This window comes from Salvia miltiorrhiza, chromosome 6, assembly GCF_028751815.1.
Source record: "Salvia miltiorrhiza cultivar Shanhuang (shh) chromosome 6, IMPLAD_Smil_shh, whole genome shotgun sequence".
Taxonomy (NCBI): domain Eukaryota; kingdom Viridiplantae; phylum Streptophyta; class Magnoliopsida; order Lamiales; family Lamiaceae; genus Salvia; species Salvia miltiorrhiza.
This window is the reverse complement of record NC_080392.1, coordinates 3090753-3114370: the sequence shown is the minus strand read 5'-3', so window position 1 is coordinate 3114370 and position 23618 is coordinate 3090753. Positions and strand designations below refer to the sequence as shown.

The window sequence follows — 23618 nt, the reverse complement described above, 5'->3', positions numbered from 1 at the left end:
TTTATCACGATAGAATTAATACTGCATTTGGCTGCTTTCTTGTTTCACCATGTATTTCACATTCCATATATAAAGGACGTGAAAATGACATTTATTTATATAATAATTTATTGCCATTATTCAATTATTTGTCCTTCATATATATACTAAAATAAGTTTGACTAATCATATATTCCTCTCAAAAAAATAAAAAAGTTTGACTAATTATATACTTTCAGATTGATGAAAGATTCATTATTGTTACCCGCATTTATTTTTTAGTCCATCCAAAGTAATTTCTGATTCAGCTTGACTAAAATAAGTTTGTAAATATTATGTGTTTCTAATTACTTATAAATTAGATCATTCCCTAATTAATATTTATTATTTTTGTTGAACTTTTAATTAATTGATGATTTCGTCTTGTTGAATATCACTTATTTTGTTAGACTATTTATATTGTTAATTAAATTTAAAAAATGCTTGGAATCAAGTACTTCACTTTAAAACAAAAAATTAGAAAATGGAAAAACCGAAAAATTGTTTATTTCGATTTAGTTAACGATTTAGGGTTTGTTCTGTTCAATTATATTCTCGTAATATTAAATTTTTTTAATCAATTAAATTAAAAGGAATAATCAAATACTCATCCTTCCATTTAACAAATTCTAATAATAAAATTAATAAAGCGCGTACTTAATTGTGCTTCTGAAGAAAAAAGTATAGTGGAAACAACAATCTCCACGGTTATTAGAAAGAGAATATGCACCTGTATAGTCAAATTGAGCGTTGAGACTTAATTTTTGACCACTCCTTTGAAAAATACAAATTATGATAATTTTTTACAATTTCGGTTCAAAATACCCTCGCGTCCCTTGTCTCCCTCGCTCATTGCTCCACTGGACGGCCGCTGACACAATTAGCACTAATAGTACCATTTTTACCAATTGTCAGCGCGGGAAAGTCAACAGTTGCGCTTCTCTCCGCGGCCGCACCCTTTCTCTTGGCACAATTGGCACTAATTGTGTTAAGCGTACCCAATAAAAGACACAATTAGCACTAATAGTGTCATTTGTACCAACTGCCAGCATTCGCGGGAAAGTCAATGATCGCGCTTCTTTCCGCGGCCACGTTCTTTCTCTTGGCACAATTGGCACTAATTGTGGCACATGAATGGAACAATTGGCACTAATAGTGTCATTTGTACCAGCATTATAACCAACGAGCGCAATCTGACCCGAAGCCCAGTCTGCGCGCGTAATCCTAACCCAGTCCGTCTAATTAAGGGCAAAATAGTCCTAAAACATTAAAAAATAGCTGAAATGTGTGTTTTGTAGATGCGTGACCAAAAATATTGAGTTTCATTGCGCAATATGACTATTTCACAAATTGACTCTATTAAAAATGACGTTATAAATTGAAAAAATTATTATTAATATGATTTTATTGAAAAAACAGAAGAGAAAAAACTTAAACAAATCCTTAGAAGAATAGGCACAAGCTGAGGGTCGGACCTCGTTAAGCTAAGGGTCATAAATTGAAAGCATGAGAAGTATATAATATTACAATGCATCCAATCTTTAAAACTAGGATTTCAACCACTCCAATGTAGAGGGAAAAAAATTTCTGCGACTGCGACCATCACCCAGATATATATATCTATATATATAGGAAGAGGTTCTAATAAAAACCTCTGTTAAAATGAGAACTAGGAACCTAATCTTGACCTTTTAAATATTAGATCTAATGGTTAGGATTTAGTCAACAAAAGAAACTGTGCATCTATTATATTTTACTGTGCACTTAAAAAATATGCAATTTATGCAATTGAAACCAACAATGCAAAATACTCAAGCAAATCGAAATTGTGCATCTATGCAATTGAAACCGTGCATCTATGCAATCGAAATTGTGCATCTGTAGTTTAATCTCAGCCCTCTATTTTATTTAAATCAATGGCTTTAAATTGGTTCCTAGTTTTCATCTTAAGAGGGGTTTTTATATTAACCCTACCCTATATATATATATATATATATATACAGAGAGAGAGAGAGAGAGAGAAAAGTTAAACAGAGAATGCTAAATATTTAGAGAATAGAGAATTCGTGAAACAAAAACGAACAGATCTACAATTTTTACGAACAAATCAATGTACCGCATGAACAGCAATTTGCCCCGGGTTCGAATCTTGTTGGTGGCGAGTTTTTCTATTTTTTTACTAAATACGTCTGTTCGTTTGTTATATTGATATGTTCGTAACATGTATAGACTTGTTCAAAATGAAATATATAATAATTCTCTGTTTAACTTGACCCTATATATATATATATAGGGGAGGGTAAAATAAAAACACTTCTTAAAATATAAAATATAAACAATTTTCAGCCCTTAGATCATCAAGATCTACGGTTGATTCGTAACCCTTTTAAATGAATTCGTGGTCCTGGGTTCGAATCCCAAAGGTAGGAAAAATTTATTTTTACAATTCGTAACCCTGTTGGATGAATTCGTAACCCTGTTGGATAAAATTCGTACATTAAAAAACGTTTATATTTATATTTTAAGAAGTGTTTTCACTGTAGCCCTCCCCTATATATATATATATATATATATATATATATATATATATATATATATATATATAGATATATATATAGATATATATATATAGATATATATAGGGTGTGGTTCTAGAGAGAACTACATTATTTGTGAGAACGGGAGAACCATCAAATCTAATGCATCCACTGTAAAAATTAATGCATTCGCTGTTAAAATTAATGCACTAATTTTTTTTAAAAAAAATGCTCCCTTCGGGATTCGAACCCAGGATCTGCATTCATCCAACAAGATGATGCATCCACCGTAGATCTTGATGATCGAATGACTGAAAATGGTTCTCCGGTCTTCTTTTATTTATGGTTCTTTCTTGAACCTCTCCCTATATATATATATATGGTGGTCCATGTGTTTATAACATGCAAAGTGCAAACTCTTAATTAAATAGAATAATATTTAATTGAAATCTTCTATTTCAAAATTGGTATCCTAGCTCGATGCTCATTACGTGTTTTGGGATTGATTTATAACCAATAGTACGTTTGCTAACCTAGATTTTTTCTGTTAGGCTACATTCTATTAATTTGATCGAGAAGCAGTGTGAAAAATATATACTTTTATTATTTTTTTACTTTTTTTTTATATGTTTGGTGTGATGGATAATTTTCCTCGAGCAACAATCTTTTTTTCTCATTTTTTCTTTAATTCATGATAGTATATATATTATGAGGTAGTGATGTGATAATATTTTTCATAATTTTTTTATTAGAGAATATGAGAATATGAGAATATATATATATATATATATATATATATATAATAAAATTACAAAAAACAACGTACACTATAAAATTAAAAAAATTCAAACAAAAAAAAAATAATTATGAGATTCGAGGCCACTTGTGGAATCAAGAATTTAATTTCATAAAAGATTGATCCTACCGACTCGAGGGAAATACTATCGTAATGTATTTATCATACACAAAATCTCTTGTACATTTGGGTACACCGTACACTCGAGTTGATCCGCACCTAAATCATAACCCACATGCTAATTTAAACTCGTATCTTGGCCCAAATCATGTACATGACACTATTTATTTATACAAATGACACTGCTTATAATTGATATTATTCAATTATATAAATGACACTGTAACATTTCAAATTGTTATAGTGTCATTTTCAATCTTATAGTGTTATTTAAAATAGGGCAAATGTGCAGATTGGTCCCTGAACTCGACTCCCCTAGAGCGTTTACCCTCTATACTCGGTCAAGGCGCATTGACCTCTCTGAATGCATTTTACCCCTCGCGTTTAACGCGGTTTAACGCCGTTAAACGATTTTTCTTATAAAAAAAAATCTAGTCATCTTCTCCGGCTGGATTTCTTCAATTTTCCAGCGATATTCATCCGTCGAAAGGGGAAATCTTGCCGGCACCACTAAAGGGTTTCAATTTCGATAAAGCTGCCATGAACCACAATCATCTCACTAGGAATCTCCCACCTCTTCTTCACACGGACCTCGCTTTAATAGCCCTTGTCTTCCCCGGGGATAAAGACCTTTTATTCTCCACCCTTTTGACCTCAATTCCACATGTTTTGTTGTCATTTCCCTTCATGTTTTGCTTGTGAATGCTTGTTTGTGCCCGAATATTTAGTTTTATAAAGATTTGATATCTTGGTGTAGTTTTGGAGCAATTTCAGGAAACCTCAATGATTAATTGGAGGATTTTGAAGATATGAGATTGAAGTACGTCTCGAGAGGAATCCGTGAGCGCAAACGGCGACCAAATCCGAGTCCGGACGAGGGAGAACGGAGCAAAACGAGCGGACTGCGCAATACGCCCAGTACCCCGCGGTCACCACCCGCGGCCGCGGGGTGGGACCGCGGGTCAGCTGTTCCCAATTCCAGGGGTGTACCGCGGTCACCACCCGCGGCCGCGGGGCGGGACCGCGGGTTCCCTGAGTTTTGCCCACGTTTGAGCACCACGGGCGCGGGCCATGACCGCGGGAAAAGAGCGGAGTCGCGTTTTTCAGCCCTTAAACCCCTTTCTCCCCCTTTTCCTCACATTATTCATCTTCCCCAACCTCATACTCACCCATTATTCATCATCCCCAACATTCCTACCTCCATATCCAAGCCCTAATCCCCAACATTCATACTCATTCCTACCCATTTGAAGAAGGATTGAAGATGAGAGAAGATTGAAGCAAGCTTCTCAATAGGATTTGTTCATTCTTTCTCTCTTTTTCATTTATGTTTCTCTTTTCATTGGGTATGTTATTGTTGAACATGATAGGCTAAATTTCTCTTTGATTTGGGGATTAGGCTAGATGATTATTGTAATGGATTGATTATTTATGCTCAATATAAATCTTGTTTGTTCATTTGCACATTATCTTTTCAAACCCTTGATTTATTTCTTGTATGGATTGTTGGCCACATTCTATGCATTTCTAATTTGCACTTTGAATCGGGAGAGGATAATTGCAATAGATAAGGTGTTTGAAACATATCAATTCGATAACCGGGAGGTTGAGAGTTGGGTGAGAGTATGTCGATCTTTGTGTGCTTTTGGGAGTCATAGGTTAGAAGTTGACCGGGGACGGCAACTATGACCCGTAATCTACCGCTCTAGTCGTCCGGGAGGGGGCTAGAACTAGTTGGGAGATCACTCTAGATAATTAGGTTCGTCAAGATTAGTATTGAGTTATAATTGAAGTCCTTTGCTTAATCATCGATGCCTAGTCCCTAAATCGCCTTAATCACTTGTTAATCCACTTTGCTTATTTGATTTTATTTGTCTTTGCACTTGTTGAGTATTTAGTTGATAATTAAACCACTCACCTCCTTGTTTAGTCTAAATAGCTCTAGCATAATGACTTAAGGTAATCACTAGAATTTGACTACTAATCCTTGTGGAATACGACCTTGCTTCCCTATATTGCAACTACACCGTATACTTGCGGCGTAGTAAAAATAATAGCGAACAATAAAGCTGCCATGAACCACAATCATCTCACTAGGAATCTCCCACCTCTTCTTCACACGGACCTCGCTTTAATAGCCCTTGTCTTCCCCGGGGATAAAGACCTTTTATTCTCCACCCTTTTGCCCTCGTCCCCATCATTCTCCGGCAGAGATCTCTTCCTCATTGCTGAAGCTTGAGACGACGCGTTGTTTTGGTTGTACATACTTGCCACCACCCTCCTCGGCCTAAACGCCTTCTTGCTTCTGAAAAGCTTCTTCGGCTGAACAGAGCTCATCACAAAATCCTCCTTCTTCGGCCGATTTCTGGTCATCTTCTCCGGCTGGATTTCTTCAATTTTCTAGGTTTCAATTTCGAATAGATTTTCAAAGCGAAAGGGTTTTCAAAAGAATTTGTGATGGCAAAGGGCAGAGAATTAAGGTGCCAAAATTCGCATGAAATTCAGATTCTTGCTGAAGAGGTCATACACTCGAAATGCCAGAAAATTCGAACGCCGCCGCCGCCGCTGCAGATCTGCTCCGGTTATACCGCATTTGCTGCAAATCTGCTCCGGTTACGCCAGAAAAACTGGAAGAAACGACGTTTATCGGCCGTTTGGTTCGTGGGTTTAGTTGCATCTTTTTCTCGAGAGTTCGGGGAGGTCAATGCTCCTTGACCGAGTATGGGGGGTAAACGCTCTAGGGGGTCGAGTTCAGAGACTAATCTGCACCTTTGCCCTTTAAAATATTATAGTGTCAATTACAGGAAGTGTCATTTATATTTTTGAATAGTGCCAATTATACACATTGTCATTTTCAATGTTATAGTGTCATTTATACGCAGCGTCATTTATATAACAGAATAGTGTCAATTACAGGCAGTGTCATTTGTATAACCGAATAGTGTCATTTACACGATTTGAGTTAGAATACGGGTTTGGATCAGGATGCGAATCATCTCATGAATAAATGCTTCCTTATGAAAATAGCGTGAAAAACAATTCTTGGCAAAGACTTTGGTTACAAGATTATGAAACATTGTTATTTAACCAATTTCGATTTAGTGAAGACCACCGGTGTTCTTCAGTCTGGTTGGGTTTGAGAGACAAGGTGAACAAGATGGTGAATAACACGTATAGCTACGTTGGCAATGACTTGATTACTAATTTTTGGAAAGACGACTGACTCCGTTATAAGCTTATCGATAAGCTTCAGATCCCTGGTTTCATGCATAATTTACTTGACTAGTCTATTGCCGATTTTTTTTCTTTGACGGCATATGGAATTTCTCGGTTGATGAATGACATTTTAGTCGTGCACATTAAGAGATAATTAATAATGTGCAGGAATAATTTTCGTATTATATATTAATTGATGATATTGATAACATGTTAGAAAGTCTAATCCTAGACATATATTCTATGTGAATATCAGAAAATCGAATCTTTATATCCTTTTTCTTTTTACAACATATCATTACTGCAACTATGTAGCGCGGAGTGGTGGGCGTGGGGTTGGGGTTGTGAGGGTTTACCTTTGATTGGTCAAAATAAAGTACATTTTTCATATTTTATTTACATTTTCTTTTTTAATTATTATTATTATATATATAGTACAAATTACACTCCAATTACTGTGGCAATCTTCCAATTTATCCTTATTTATACAGATTACCCACGTGCTCGTTTATAAACCATATAATCCACATATAGTATACATATATATTTATATATTTTGAAAGAGAAAACATACTTTACGTGATGGGCCAACCTCTTGTTGAAATTTTTTAGAATATTTTTTGAAAGATTTATATTTTTTGTATACATAAAAACTATAGTGCAATGCCATTGTAAATCATACTTTCATTGCATACAATTGCAGTATTGCGGTATGTATAACATTTAATTGCTATTGATAATTTTGCAGAGGATTTCTTCATTTGTTATTGAACTTTTATTGTAATTCAGGTGGCTATAATACTTTCAACAATGCTGTTGGTTGTTATCATTTTGTGGGCGGCGCCGGCGATGGTATAGCTTTCGAAGTGGAATTGTTTGCTTTGATGATTGCTTTGGAGAGAGCTATTGTTTACGATTAGCGTAAAATTTGGGTAGAGTCAGACTCCATGTACGTGATTAATATTATGTGGCGGGATTCTTTGAATGTGCCATGGCGTTTCAAAAGTCGTTGGCGAAGCATTCGTAATTATATTATTGAGTGTGAGGTTCGCTGCTCTCACATTAACAGAGAATGGAATAAGGTTGTTGATTTCCTCGCGTCTAAACTTGTTAGAGAAGGTTTTTGGTTTCACTCGATCTCGGAGATTGAGCATCTGGTTCATGACGACGCGCACAGGACGTTTGTTCGGGTGGTTTTGTAGTGTAAGCTGGTGCTGCGGTTTGCGTTTGTGGCTGGCGGGACGGGCGTGGCTAGGGGAGCTAGGGGGCTTTAGCCCCCCCCCCCTCCCCCCTCCCTCCCTCTCTCTCCAATTTATTTATTTATTTTATAATTTAAATAAATAAATATACATATATATGGATAGATAGATATATGCCTATAGCTATTACAAAAGAATTTTGTTTTACAAAAGTTGATTTGCTTGTTATATTCCCTCATATATACTTAATTTAAAGATAATTGTGTTATTTAAAATTATATAATCTATGAAAATGTTGTTCATTATTATTACTATTATGCTTGTCTTTTAATAAGAAATGCCTAAAATGTACGAAATGCCCAAAAAAAAGTTTGTAATGTATTGAAACTAGTTTATACTATATTGAAACTATATAATCTATGAAAATGTTGTTTGCTATTATGCTTATCTTTTAATAAAAAATGTCTTAAATATACAAAATGTTCAATTTATTTTTTTTGTAATATATTGAAACTATATAATTTATGAAAATATTTTTTATTGTTACTATTATGTTCGTCTTTTAATAAAAAATGCCTTAAACATATGAAACGCCCAAAAAAATTTTTTGGGGGCTACTGCCCCGAACCCCGTACAATTTCAGCCCCTCCCAACTTAATTCCTGGCTCTGCCACTGGGAGTGGCAGTATTCATCCGCATGGTCTGAGTCTCTCGACCGGTTTGGCGGCATTCGATCCATTGGTGGTTGTTGGTTTGGGGCACCTGGGATGGGGTTTCTCAGGGTTCTGGTGCGCTGGTCCCTGCTCCTCCTGGGTGATCCCCTTTGGGTTGCTTCTTTTGGCATTCGCTGTTTTATCAGCAATGCTTTGCTTTTTCTTTTGTTATGGGTTTTGGGGGCCCGGTCTTCCTAGGGACAATGGTTCGGCCCGAGCTCCTGAGGTAGTTTTAATTCCGCCTCTTGCCCGTTTGCTCCTTTTAGTTTTTCTCTTATAGATAGACACTCTTTTTCCTTTTTTTGGTTTTCCCTCTTGGGGTTTTTCTTAAAGAAGTTTTAATGAGGCTCGGCCCTTAGTCTGTGCCTGTGCTTACAAGGGTTTTAGGTTTCGCTTTTTGCTTTGTGTTTTTCAATAAATTTCTATTTCAGCAGGTGGCTATAATATATTTTTTTTTCAGTAATTCAGGTGGCTACAAAAAATATATATATATAAACAGAAAAAATGTTTGTACGATATATGATCAACTATTCTTTCAGTAATTAGGAGAAAGAATTTATATTTTTTAAATAAAAAATAATAATTTCAAAAGTCTTGCGAGCTCCAAACAAATCATCTTTGTGTTTGTATAAAATTAGATAATCAGATTTTCAATATATATATACATTTTTCTTGTTATATAAATTTAAGGGGTTACTTGCTTATACATATACAAATTATACCCAAATTTTTGTTTTTAATTAAATCTATTTTTTTGATAAAAGAATGCAATAATTTTTTGCTTTAGAATTTGATATAAGCCCAAAATTCACTGGCTAATAAACTTGATTGTCTGGAATTCTATGGGCAATCCAAAGGTACCGTTGCAAATCTCTTGTCACTGTCATTCTAATGATACTTATATTTTTGAGTTTTGGTTATAGAATGTGGTCGGAAAATAGCATGAAAGTTAATGTCATGAAACTCTATATTTTTTTTCCGACTACATCCAGTGACCAAAATCCAATAATATTAGTATTTAAAAAAAAAAGCCAGACTATCTCATGAAACAGGCCCAAAAGTTAAAGAGCTTAACCCAATTTACTAATTGAACTGCTTCAAAAAATTTACTAATATATGAACCATGATACCTTTTTTTTTGGAGACAATATGAACCATGATACTTATGTGTTCTTCAATCTGGTTTTAATTATTTGTCTTAAATTTACATTGCGTTATTTATTTATTTATTTATTTATTATAGGTAGTTTTATCAAAATTGTTTTGTTATAGTGCTCGTTTTATTAAACTAGCATTTGGATCCCGTGTAATGCACGGAATTTTTTTTAATTTTTTATATTTACATAAAAATTAATATTAATTCAATTATCATACTCATAAATATAATAAAAATTAATTGTAATTAAATATATTTGAATTGAATATTAAAAAATAAAAAAATAAAAAAAGTTAAAAAATACTAATAAAAAAGAATTAAAAATATATATTTTTTCCAAAAATATGAGAGATGAGAGAAATTTATAAATTTTAATATTTAAAAAATTTTAATTTTTACATTTTAAATCAAATATTTACATAGAATATATCAAATTAAAGCTCTTTTCGTGATCTTTAATTTAATATGCGTATTAAATATTTTATAATTAATCGAATTTCACAATTTTGGAAAGAAATAAAACAAAAAATAAGAAGTTAAAGAAATAAAAAATAAAAAGAAAAATATAATTTAAATATAAACTTTCAATTTTATTATAACTACAAAATTGCCACTCAATTTTGAAATTAATTTCAAATTTGAAACTACTCTTTGGTCTTAGACTCACTCTTTGGTCGATAATTTTAATTATTGATGGTTCAAAATTATTATCCTTTAAAATTCCAGTTAAATTAATGATTTAATTTTTCAAGTCCACATCTATTGAATTCTTTTTTGTCGAGCAACTTTGACTCTCGAAGATTGTATTCATCTTGCTTATATATAATTAAAAAGAATCAAATAATTTATGTGTCAGATATAAACAATAAGTTAAGAACATTAAATCTTTATAAATACATGAAGATCTTCAAATTTTATTTTAAGAGTTTATAGGCTTTAAAAAAGAAGTTTAGAACATTAAATCTTTATAAGTTACTACTTTTTATGATTAAATCATTAAATAAATTTATTCATTCATATACAATAATTTATGAATATTTGAAAATGATAAACCGTATGCTTCAAAAGTAGCAATGGTATGAGATACTCCCTCCGTCCCAAGGCCACAAGGGTCGGGCACATATATTAAGAAATTAATAATTTATAATAAAATATGAGAGAGAAAATAACTTTTTTCAGGATATATGTTTCCAAAAAGTAAGAGAGAGAAATAAAGAAGAAATAATTATGTGTAAGGTAGAATGACATTTGGTGTAAATAATGAGTTATGCGAGAATATTTGTTATATGTTGACTTTCCATTTTGAAAAGTGACCTATTAAATTAGAACGTTCAAATAAGAAAATATGACATATTGAATTAAGACGGAGGGAGTAGTTTTTATTGTATGTAAACATGTGAAGTAGTACTTTCGACTAGATAGAGTTTATATTTTGCAAAGTAAAATGCCAAATTCCTAAGACTAAATAAGATGTGGAAGGCTATCTAGCTTCCACCGATATTGTCCTAGTATTTAAATATATGTACTATATATTCTATAAAATCGTGTATATAATTTAGAAATATAACTTTATTATACGTACAATGACTATGTAGTACTATATGAACTGAAATTGCCGTGCATAGTTTTTTCTTTCAAGATCCAATAGTTTGTTTCCTTCGATTTCTTGTCGACATTGAAAAAAGTCTGTGTCACAACATCTTTTTCAATTGTTACTACATACAAATCAAAAAAGTGATGTCATTATTGAAATATTTTTAGAATTGCGACAAATATGGTTAGTCTTTTAGTAGTAATTAATTAACCTTAAAGTTTACTTGAAAATTTTCCAATGAGATTCATGCATGATTCTAAAAATTAAGTTGAATCGGTCCAAAGTGATAATGAATTTGTGCATAGATATATTATATATATACATATATAAATTAATAAATATATAGAGATGAGTTTTTTTGGTGTAAGTTAATCATATTTACTTTGTCAACTATACAACAATGCTTGTACTATAAACATGCTTTGTAATCTACATAATAATTATTATATCATCATAAAATAAAATACAATAAAATAAATAAAATAAAAATCTATTTAAACCCACCATATAATAAAATAAAATAAAAATCTATTTAGACCGTCCATATATATATACTATGAACTCGATTGCTATACATTATAGGAGTGAGATAAATACCTATAACTAGGGCTGGGAATCGGGTTGGGTTCGGGTACCCTACCCGAAAAAATCGGGTACCCGAACCCGAAAATCCCCTAAACCCTATACCCGACCCCGACCCCAAAATTGAAATCGGGTACCCTAATACCCGACTCGGGTACCCGAATCGGGTATTCGGGTACCCTAAATTACCCGATCTGTAGCAACTTTCAGATCTGTACATAATTTCATTTTTTTTGCTCAATTCTCAAACTCTAAGTCGTAGCAACTTTCAGATCTGTAGCAATTCTCCATTTTGTACAAAAAAGCATATCTGTTTATTTTAAAAAAAAAAGAGGAAGAAGAAGAAGCAGCAGCGCCTGTTGGAGCTCGGAGGCGGTGCGGTTGCTGCGGGGCGAAGTCGTAGGCGGCGGCGGAACGACGGGAACGGCTGGGCGACTGAGCAAGGGTCTCGAATCTGGGAACGATTGGCGAGGGTCGCGACGTCACGGAGACGGGAACGGCGGGCGGGCGAGGGTCGCGGACTGGGGAGGCTGGGAACGACGGCGACGCGCCGACGCTGGGCTGGCGAGGGGCGAGGGGCGACGGCGAGTGGGGCGGCCGGCCGGGGCTGGACTCTGGAGTGAGAGCCGAGAGGAGGGCCGGCGGACTGGGAGTTCAGTTTGGGAGGGATGAATTGATTGGGATGGATGAATTGATTTGGGAATTGGGAGGGAATCGAGGGATGAATAATGAATTGATTTGGGATGAATTGATTAGGGCAGTGGGAGTTTGGGAATTAAATAGTTTAAAATTTATTAATTAAAAAATCGGGTAATTCGGGTATACCCGATACCCGATTTTTTCACAGCCTAAATACCCGACCCCGACCCCGACCCCGATTTTTTCGGGTATAAGGTACCCGATACCCGATTTTTTCGGGTCGGGTATCGGGTACTCGATTACCCGATCCCGAAATTCCCAGCCCTACCTATAACACACTAATATATTGCTTGTTTAAAAAATCAAAGCCTTTTTATAAATTAATGACTTGTTGTCTACTATCCATATTCTTTTGATTTTGTATCACACCTGAGTGTGATAGTGTAACACTTTTTTTTTTGTATATCTTACCAAACATGAGATATCTTAGAGCATCTGCAACGCTCCTACTCGAGTAGAGCGTTGCAATTGAGTAGGGCATTGCGGGGGACCTTACTCGAGGCCTACTCGAGTCTTCGGATATACACGAGCGATCTATTTTTTTTTATTTATTTTTTAATTCTCTTCTCCTTTTTAAAAATCTCTCTCTCCTCTTTAAAAACTAAAAAAATCAAGTAGGCTATCAAGTAACCCCAATGCAGCACTACTTACTCAATGTGGTCACCCACTATCAAGTAGGCTATTACGTAAGCCCATTGCGGATGCTCTTAGTCAAAGATATCACACATTATCTCATACTCCATCCGTCCCAATTCAATATGCTACAGAGTTTGGGCACAGATGTTAAGAAACGAATAGTTTATAATAAAATAGGAGAAAGAAAGTAATTTTTTTTTGAAGATATATTTGTCCAACAAAAATAGAGAGAAAAATGAAGATATTACTATTTTTAAAATAAAATAAAATATAATTATGTGTGAGCCCACAATGAAATTTGGTGTAAATAATGAGTTATGTGGATATAGTAATTGTTACGTATTGACTTTCCATTTAGAAAATAACTTACTAAAAAGAGACATTCAAATAAAAAAAACATAGGCTAGCTATTCAGCTATTGAATTGGAATGAAGAGAGTATCATGGAGTAATAAAAGTGGCTCATGCCACTATCTCCAACCAATGTGAGACACTTTTAACACACCCTCCTCACGGGCAGCGTGGACTATCCCAAACGTCATTTATTGACAACGATATTGGAGGGGTTCATCATTGGATTGAGTTGGCTCTGATACCATATTATAAATGGATATTGGACATATTCCTCCCTTAAAATGCCTTATAAGGGAGAGGGTTGCCTCATCATATAAAATGGCTCATGCCACTATCTTCAACCAATGTGAGACACTTTTAACATAAACGAACCCTATATATCATTATACTCGTTTATTTTTTTATGTATTTATTTATTTATTTGTTTTTTGGAAGACAAGGGTTAGGTTCTTTTGGAAAGTAGCTTTTCTAATCTTTTAGATTTGATGCTTTTGACTTTTGGAGTGTCGCTGGGAAACTTCTCTTTTTGGATTTAAAAGCGTGACACCCCACCTCCACATGGTCTGTTTCCTCTTCATATTTCTATCTTATTTATTTAATCTTCTAATTTATGTTTATAAAACAAAATACCCAAATTTCAAAAACCTTACAACCAAATCATTGCTTTCATTCTCAAACATCAAACTTTAATTTAATCAATTCTTTTTCCTCTAAGCATTAACTGCCCAACTTTGTCACAGATTGGCACCCGACATCTTTAGTCTCATCTCTTATTTTTTAAATCTATATATTCTGCGACATATATTTGGATTTATTTGAAATTTCATTAAATGTCTTTTTTTTTTATTTATTTTATTTATTTATCATAACAAGTAGCCTGCTCGATTTATCCGTTTTCAGGTAGAGGTTATCTTCTTCTATATTATTAATTCGAAATGTCGTTTCATGGCTGTAGTTTTACAATATGATCCCTAACAATGAACTAATGTAATGATTTCTTATTTCCATAATTGGACTCATATATTAAATAGTATAACTCAATCCAACAAGATTTGTTTTATATATCATGTTTGTTGCTAACGCGAGAATGTTATCAACATATTGTCTATATAATTGAACACGTTTTTCCATTTTCACTAGGGATGGCAAAGTAATAAATTGATTTTACTATTTATACTCGTCTCAAACTCATATAGTAATATCGGCTATTTACATAAATTCATTTAAATTTATAGAATATTTAAAGTAATTAAGTTTTGTACTTATAATTGAATACCCATCTTAATAAATACCCATTTACATAAATAAATTAATTTTGTATTATAAATATTATTATTTACTTAACCATATAATTATTACTTTTCTAAAATTACTAAGCATCACAATCACTTACATTATACAAAATCTGAGCTTACATATATAATAAAGAGTTATTTACCGTAAAATACACTAATTTCAAGTGAATTCTGATTTTTCCCATGAATTTATAATTTTAAAATAAAATACACCACTTTCACAATTGTTTGATTTTTCTCATGAATGTCAAATTCTTCCAAATCAATGTTGAGATGGATGCCTGAAATGTTATAAATGAGTATCGGAAACTCTTTTAAATTGGACTAATCTACCCTATTCAATTACCCATTGACAATTTCTGGCATTTCAGGCGTTCATTTCAGGAATTTAAAAAGATCCATGGAAAAATCAGACTAACCCTGAAAATGGTATATTTTGTTTCAAAATTAAAAAGATAAGAGAAAAACAAGAAACTAGTTATAAATACAGGTACCCACTACGGTGCTGACATCTTAATTTTCATCCAAAAACTTTAATATTGTTACATTAATTAACATAGAGTATAAAACAATACATTTCAAAATATGGCAAAATATACAAATTTGAGAAGAAACAAGGCCTGACAGATTCCAATTTAATCGGACCCCCTTTGGTTCATTATATTGATGATTAGGGTTTGTTGGAGAATTGATTTTACATCTATAAGAGATAAAAAGAATGCCCACTCCACTCCCTCTTTAGATCCTTCTTACCAAAGCATATGTCATTTCAATAACCACTTTTTTCTTTGCTTATCTTTATTCCTTTTCTAAGTGTGTGTGTTTGTGTGTGTGACACCATGTTACTACTCCTATGTTCCTTTTTACTTTTTGTTTGTTTTTCATCCCTATGTATTTTTAAGATGATTGTTTAATCATATACTACATCTTGCATTATCCAATTTATGTAAAGTATATTCACCATTTATGAATATCTATCTATCACGAGCTATACATACTCTTTTGGTGCTTAGGTTAAAAACTAAGCTGCATCATATTAATCATTATTGTATGATCTATTGTTGCCATGAAAAAGAAAAAAAAAAAACATTATCGTAATATATGAAGCACAAAAGAAGCACCATTGTATATACAATAATGTTTTATTATATGTTCATTAAATAATTAGAATCTTAACCTTTTTAGAACATTTAATTTTGTTTCATGAGATTGGTATTAATGCTTTTCATTAGTGATGTGTGACTTGAAATAATTAAAGTATGATAGGATTGTTGATGAGAAATTCCCATGCCTCTCTTTTCTATTGCAATACATGGGTTTGGATTTTTTATATACAAGAGCAATTTGAGTACATGAAATCTTGATTAAGAATTTCCATGTAAAAATCACATATGTAGATTCTCATGCCCTAGCAATTAATCCATCTTATAATTTTTTTCTTTTTGTAGATTTGTTTCCTTTATTGTGAATGTCTTGTTATTTCATGGAATAAGCTTCAAGAGATATCCAAGACAAAAATGTGTTAATCTTAGTGGTTTTGGGGAATTTATCTTGAGTGTTTTGTCTTTCATATGTGAAATGGGAGGTGGGCACATGGATACTAAAAAGGTCTCCTTCTTACGAAAGTTAATTCATTCAAACCAAAAAGAAAAAAGAGAGAAAAGGATAACAAAAGTAGGACAACCCATCATCCATGTCTTAATTAATGGATATATATATATATATATATATATATATATATATTGTATAATTTGTATCCCCAACTTAAATTAATTATCACTTCAAAAACTTTTAATTTTGAAAAAAGTTTGATTTATGCTCGTCTTATAAAGTTCGACGATGAAATGATGAGCCACTATTCTTAGGTTATGATATTTTCTTTCTGCAATTTCATATTGAAAAATGCAGATTAACTCTAGCCACGAGACTCGTTCATTATTCTGTCGCTGAATTCTATAGAGCAAGACATAAATCAATTCTTTTCCATGGTTAAGTGAAAACGTAAGTCGGGGACATTTTTTGAAAAACGCCGAATCGAAGGCTGAAACTACATATGATTAACCTATATATTTATTTGCTAAGGGAGGGTCCAACTTGAAAGATACAAATATTATTGGAGTACTTGTAGTGATGGGTATGCATGTGTTTCTTGGAAAATAATTGGTAAGTTGTATGTCACTATATATATCCTAGAGGTAAGATTGAATATTATTAAAATATGAGTCAAAAATAATACTGACAAGTATCAAATCAGTCCAACTTGAGTAATGCTCAACAGAATTTAAACCTAGCTACTTGACAATGATTCCATTACTTCTCAAATCAAATGAATAAATGAATTCAAAGTTAAAACAATACATTGTCTGGCTTACTCAGATAACTTTATTCCCTTCTTAATATTCACCAATATTTTATCTTTGTCCCAAGAAATAAAGCAAAGCAAAAGCTATTGGATGCACTGTAAATGTTGAGAGAGAGAGAGGGATGAGAGAGAAAGTAAAAACATGCAGCTTGTGATGTTGGAAGGAATGGAATAAAGGTAGGCTTTAGATGCAAGTGACAAAGTTTAAGCTACACCTAGCTACCTCTCTTCTTATCTGTCTCTCCCCCTTTCAAACTTGATTTTCTATTCCTTTTTATGCACACAAAAACTTGGGTGAGGTCAACCTCATACCATGAGACGGGTCGGGTCGGGTCGGGGCGCGGGTTTGACGGGTCGGGTGGGTTTTGGGCGCGGGTCTGGGATACTAGAAATAAAGTACACGTTCTCATTAATAAAAGTAATAATTATTGTGAACAAATGTAATAATTTAGAAACATTACATTTCATCATATCAATAGTTACTTTTCCTCAAGACAATGATTATTTGATTATTTCATCATATCAATAGTTACTTTTCCTTAAGATAATGATTACTTAATTTTTTTTTTCTATATTCTATTTATTTTCTCCGTTATTCAAAGTAATTGTTATTATAATGAAAAGTAATTATTGACATGAAGAAATGTAATGTTTTTAAATTATTACATTTGTTCACAATAATTGTTACTTTTATTAATGATAATGTGTACTTTATCCCAGACCCGCATCCAAACCCGACCCGACCCGCGCCCCCGACCCGACCCGACCCGTCTCATGCTATGAGGTCAACCTCACCCAAGACCTACTCATTTATGCATCTCTCCTTTTCACAAATTCGTTTCCATATTCATATATATGCACTCCCATTTATAAATATATATATAAATAAATAAATAAAAAACATATGACTAGTATATGATATTTAAATTTGAAATATCAAATCTTACAATAGTGCTATCAATTAGATTGGCTGGGCTGGGCCGGCCCACCATACTTAGGAGTAAAACTGGACCAAGCTCAACCGGGCCTAAAATCGGGTCAGCCCATCAAGTTGAAGTATATTCTTAATATGTGAAAATAATTAATTGGACTATAGAAATATTTAATCCAAGTCCATGTGCTACTTGAAGCCTTAATGACTCACACATCCAAAAGGATGTATTCCCCACGATCTTCAAATACCTCAATTTTCCAAATTTTATTCTCATTTTGATTGATATTTTGTTTTTATTAATTCTTTTCATGATTTTTTTTTCTCTTTGTTTTAAAAGTTTTGGATTGTTGCTCATTTTTGTACATGTCCACCATTTGAGCGTGTACCTACGGGCTATGGCACTTCACGAGGTCATTCACTTTTTCATTTGGGCCTATAAGAGAAAGTTTGAATAATTCTATTCATACTTCTCATTTACTCATTACAGACCACATCTATAATAATAATAATGAATAATTATGAGTTCATTAATTATTTTACCCCATAACCCATAATTCTTAAATTAAATACTCTATAGTTGATAGTCCCCAAATTAAATATTTTATAGCTCATAATCCTTATATGATGGAGTAATTTTTATAAGGCTTCTATCATCGGGTAGAGCATTCAGCGAGTTGAACATTTAGATAGCATTCATCAGAATGTTTTAAACCATAGGATAAAATAATAAATCCATAGTTATAATGCTAGATAAGTATTACTCTCCCCGTCCCATAAAAATATACATATTTTTTCTTTTTCGTAAATGTAATAATTCTTCCATTAAACATCACAGATTCACAATCAATGTGAGATCATTTCTCCACTCACATTATATTTTACAAGATTTCTTAAAACTCGTGCATCCATGAATAGAATTATCCTTTTAACAAAACTCAAAATTATTACACTCACAATTTCAATTAATTATCCAATTTCCACGATGGAGATAACACCAAGTTGCTCTGTTTTTTCCATTCAAATACTTGATTAGAGTGTCTTCCTCGGCCGCGAATGTCTGCATATATACCACTGACTAAAGATGTAAATATAAACTTAACTTACAATAAAAGAATTATCAGTGATAAATCAATAATGCAGATTATATAGCAAAACAACGTACCAAGGGAACAAAAATTAAATAACAACCGATGCATATCTACCTGAGTTATTTTTCTTCTTCGTTTCGGTTTTAATCCTTGACATTTTTTCGCTGAAAAAAAATGTTAAAATCGTCAACAATTTAAAAAAAAAATACTACAAAAGTAAAATATAAATTTGAGGAAGAAACTCACGGAATGGAGGTAGATGAACCGCACCGAACCGAGGAGCAAAACTCCGATAACAGAGAATGTTAATTTTTCGAACTAAACCAAGATGAAAAAATTAGAGAAGAAAATAATGAAGAAAATAGAGGAAAATGAAGAAGAAGACTAGGCGGAGTTTCTTTCTCTTCCCGCGGCAAATTCAGAATAAAGGAAATTGTAAATGACACTATTCGATTATAAAAATGATACTGTTTATAATTGACACTATTGTGTTATACAAATGACATTGCGTATAAGTGACACTATAACATTGTAAATGACACTGTGTATAATTGACAATATTCAAAAATATAAATGACATTTTTTTTTGTAATTGACACTAAAACATTTTAAATGTTATAGTAACATTTTAAATGATATAGTATCATTTATATAACTGAATAGTGTCAATTATAGACAGTGTCATTTGTATAATCAAATAGTCACTTACACGATTTGAGTTAGAATGCGGGTTCGGATCAAGATGCGAGTCAACTCGATTGTACAGTACAACCGATTGTACTCAAGTTTTTATGTTAAGTATATTGATTTTCATTTAGTAAGAATATTCATAAATACCTATTTATAAAAGGATTATTTACGTGTAAATACATGAACTTTCAGTATTTTTAAATTTTTTTCACAAAATTTATTTTTTCAATATAAATATTATGAACTTTGTGATCGACTGATTTTTCCCACAATATTTTTTTTCCAAATTAATGCTGACGTATCCACCGTGAAATGACCAGCCGACGGTCTTAATTATTTTTTTTTAAAAAGTTACTTACGTGTAAATAAACGAACTTTCAGTATTTTATAGTTTTTCCATGAACTTCATGTTACGTGCAAAAATCTTAAAAGTATTAAGTTCGTGGGAAAAACTAAAAAATGCTTAAAGTTTGTGTATTTACACGCAAATAAGTTAAATTAAAAATTGACACGCGTAAGCCACATAGGCAATAATATACCATGTAGAAGCCAAGTCAATTACTCCCTCCGTCCACAATTTAAAGCCCTACTTCCCCTTACATTTTTGTCCATAAATTAAAGCTCTATTATGCTTTTTGTACCTTATTACCCTCCCTCTTTATTTAAAATTACTACCATTTGTCACTAATGGACCCACCTTACAACACATTTATTATTTTTATATTCTATATTTATTACACTTTATCACTAGTAGACCCACCACACACCACCTTTAACACTTTAGTCAACTACCATTTTATTTCATCCACATCACCATTTTCAGTTTTCTTAGTCTCCGTGCCCACATCAAAGTGGGGCTTTAAATTGTGGACGGAGGGAGTACTACAATTTATTCAGAGTTGGAAAAAATCAAATGAGCACAACGTTCGCGTATCGAAAAATGCTGAAAGTTTGTGTATTTAGACGCAACCAAGAATTGATGAAAAACATAAATGAATACCTTTTTGAACTTATTATCATCTGATGTTCCTTGGGGTTCAGCAGATGCGTTGAAGGCCTGAATGGTTCGATCGAATATAGGCTGGAGCTGCAGCCTAAGTTCCTTGACCTTCTTGGCCAAGTCAAGATGATGCTTGAGGTTGAGAACGCCGCCGCCGCCGGATTTGGCCTTGTGGGTGAGGCAGGCGTCGATGGTGTCCTCGGCCTTGTAGACAGCCTCCATGATCTGCCTCTCAAAATGTATGAACACCTCACCCTTCTCCTGCTTCGCCGCGTACTCCATCAAGAACGCATTCATCAGCTCCAGCTCGCTCTGCACCTGCTTCAGCTCCTTCTCCGCCCCCGATATCAGATCTATCTGCTCCACCACCAGTTCCTTCACCATATCCAGTATGAATGTCGTCGCAGCATCCACCATTCTCCACTATGCTTCTTTAGCTCTACAACTGCAGATGAATTTACTCTCCTAGCTGCGTCTTTATAGCTCAAATTAAACAAACAAGAAATACCCACGAAATTTCTTGGTCACCGAGAAAAAACAAGAAATTGTTTAATATTTTTTCAGCCGCCCCAAGGTCATCTCATCTGCCATCCTACATTTGTGTTTTCATTGGTGTTTAAATTTAATTACTCCCCCCGTCTTACTGTATGTGAGACTTTTTTTTTTTTGACACAGAAATTAAGAAAAGTGTATTTTGTTTGTAGGTGAAAAAGTAAAAATGTGTTTGAAGGTTAAAATTTTTTTACCAAAAAAAGGAAAGAGTCTCAGATACAGTGGGACGGAGGGACTACATTTTTTCTTTATAAATAAAATATTAAAATTCTTATTAATTTTAGCTCTATAAATATAGCCTAATTTTGCTATATTCTCACACACAAATTAAATTCATCTCTTATAATTTTACATTCTCTTTAGTTTTTTGTTCACAAATTTGTTTTTATTTGAAGTTATGGATCTAAATCATCCCAATTATTTTTATTCAAATTTTCAAAATTGTCCAAATTCGCAAGATTATCCTAACTTTTAAAATTCTGCAAGTTTTAATATGATTATAAATTACAAAAATAAAATATTTTAGATAAGTTTTTATTTTATTTGTAAAAATATAATAAAAAAATATAATAGATACTAGATGATTAAAAATAAATTGAAAATAAAAAATATATAGGTTGGGTTGGTGTCACTAATGAAAGTAGAAATTATATTAACTTGTAGGTCGTGTATGTGGATGACAGATAAATGAATATTATTAAAGTTATTATTATTAGTGACGAGTCCATTTTCAGTGGATTGTTTCTAAGAGGATTTACCTGTTGTGCGTTTGAGTAGAAGTTGAGAGCAATTGCTAATTAAGAAATGTAAAGACCATTGTATTAGAAATCACGTAAGTTACATTGTGGTACAGTAGTTCTATTTATAAAGACGTACAGGGGGCAAAATGGTAAAATTGGGGTCGCAGCCCTGACCTAGCTAAGTGAGAGAAGTCCCTAAGAATGCTCGAAGACAACCCTGCCTCATGCTCTTCATTCCTCGTAGTAGACGTTGCTCTTCAGCTAGGGATGGCAATGGGCCGGATCTGGACCGGATCCTGCTTGGTCCAGATCCAGATCCATGTTTTTTTACTTAGATCCAGATCCGGTCCAGATCCATTGGATCCAAAAAAATGGGATCCAGACCCAGATCCATAAGATCCACAGGGTCTCGGGTCCAGACCCAGATCCATATCATTTTTCTAAAAAATAAATTCTAAGCTAATTAAACATTAAAATAAAAATCATAACAATTGTCTAAAGTTTCAACAATCATTCAAGAATACAAAATACACCATAATCCATTTAAAACTAAACAATCCAAAATAAATAAGAACGTCATAATTCATTTAAAACCAAACAATCCAAAATGAGAACATAATAATCCTAATATTGAAACGATCAATTTCTGTAATCCTCAAAGATGTCTTCCATATTGCAGCTACTTTCGACATCATCAACATCCTACAAAAATTAAGAACAAGATATAATGAGAAATAAAACTTATTTCAATTGTAAAAAATATAAAATGGATTAAAATCAAATACCATATCAATATAATCAATTTGATCTCCATCTTCATCACAATCTTCGGTAACAATAGAATAAGAATGTGTGTCCTCCAATTTACCTTGGAAAAAAGAAAAATTATATTATGAATACAAGTAAAAGAGATAATAATAATAAAATTTAAAGTAGCATAAAAGTAAAGTATTACCTTTGATATCATCAACCATCCAATTTTGCAAGCACATCAATGCTTCCACAGTTTGAGAGTGAAGTCTAGAACGATGAGAACTAACCACTCTTCCACCGGTGCTAAAAGCACTTTCCGAAGCAACCGAAGAGACGGGAATAGCAAGAACATCCTTGACAATTTTTTGCAAGGTGGGATACGTTTGATCTCTTTTCCACCAATCAAGAATATCAAAATTATCATTATTGGGCAAAGGATCATCATCCAAATAGTGCTCAACTGCATTATATGATGATTTTCTGTACAAGTTACACACATAATTAGCTCAATAATATTGTTATTGTTCTTTCCACAAAATATACTTACTGATAAACACAACTCAAATATATAATGCACATCATAAA

The 23618-nt window shown here is 32.9% G+C and overlaps 1 protein-coding gene across 4 annotated transcripts; it reads right to left on the bottom strand.

Annotated features, from left to right (window-relative positions):
• Window positions 1–19114: 19114 nt before the first annotated feature.
• On the bottom strand, window positions 19115–21552 carry LOC130987937 (uncharacterized). 4 transcript variants are annotated; one of them, XM_057911649.1, is made up of 4 exons: window positions 20989–21551; window positions 19545–19616; window positions 19413–19462; window positions 19115–19281 (listed from the first exon to the last, which is right to left on the bottom strand). In XM_057911649.1, exons 1-3 carry the CDS (start codon window positions 21403–21405, stop codon window positions 19442–19444), a joined length of 510 nt encoding a protein of 169 aa, XP_057767632.1. In that variant the 5' UTR covers window positions 21406–21551; the 3' UTR covers window positions 19115–19281; window positions 19413–19441. The 4 variants fall into 4 exon arrangements, with proteins under 4 accessions (XP_057767632.1, XP_057767630.1, XP_057767633.1 ...); XM_057911647.1 differs by having other exon boundaries at window positions 19115–19267; window positions 20989–21550; XM_057911650.1 differs by lacking the exon at window positions 19545–19616 and having other exon boundaries at window positions 20989–21552.
• Between the last annotated feature and the right edge of the window lie 2066 nt (window positions 21553–23618).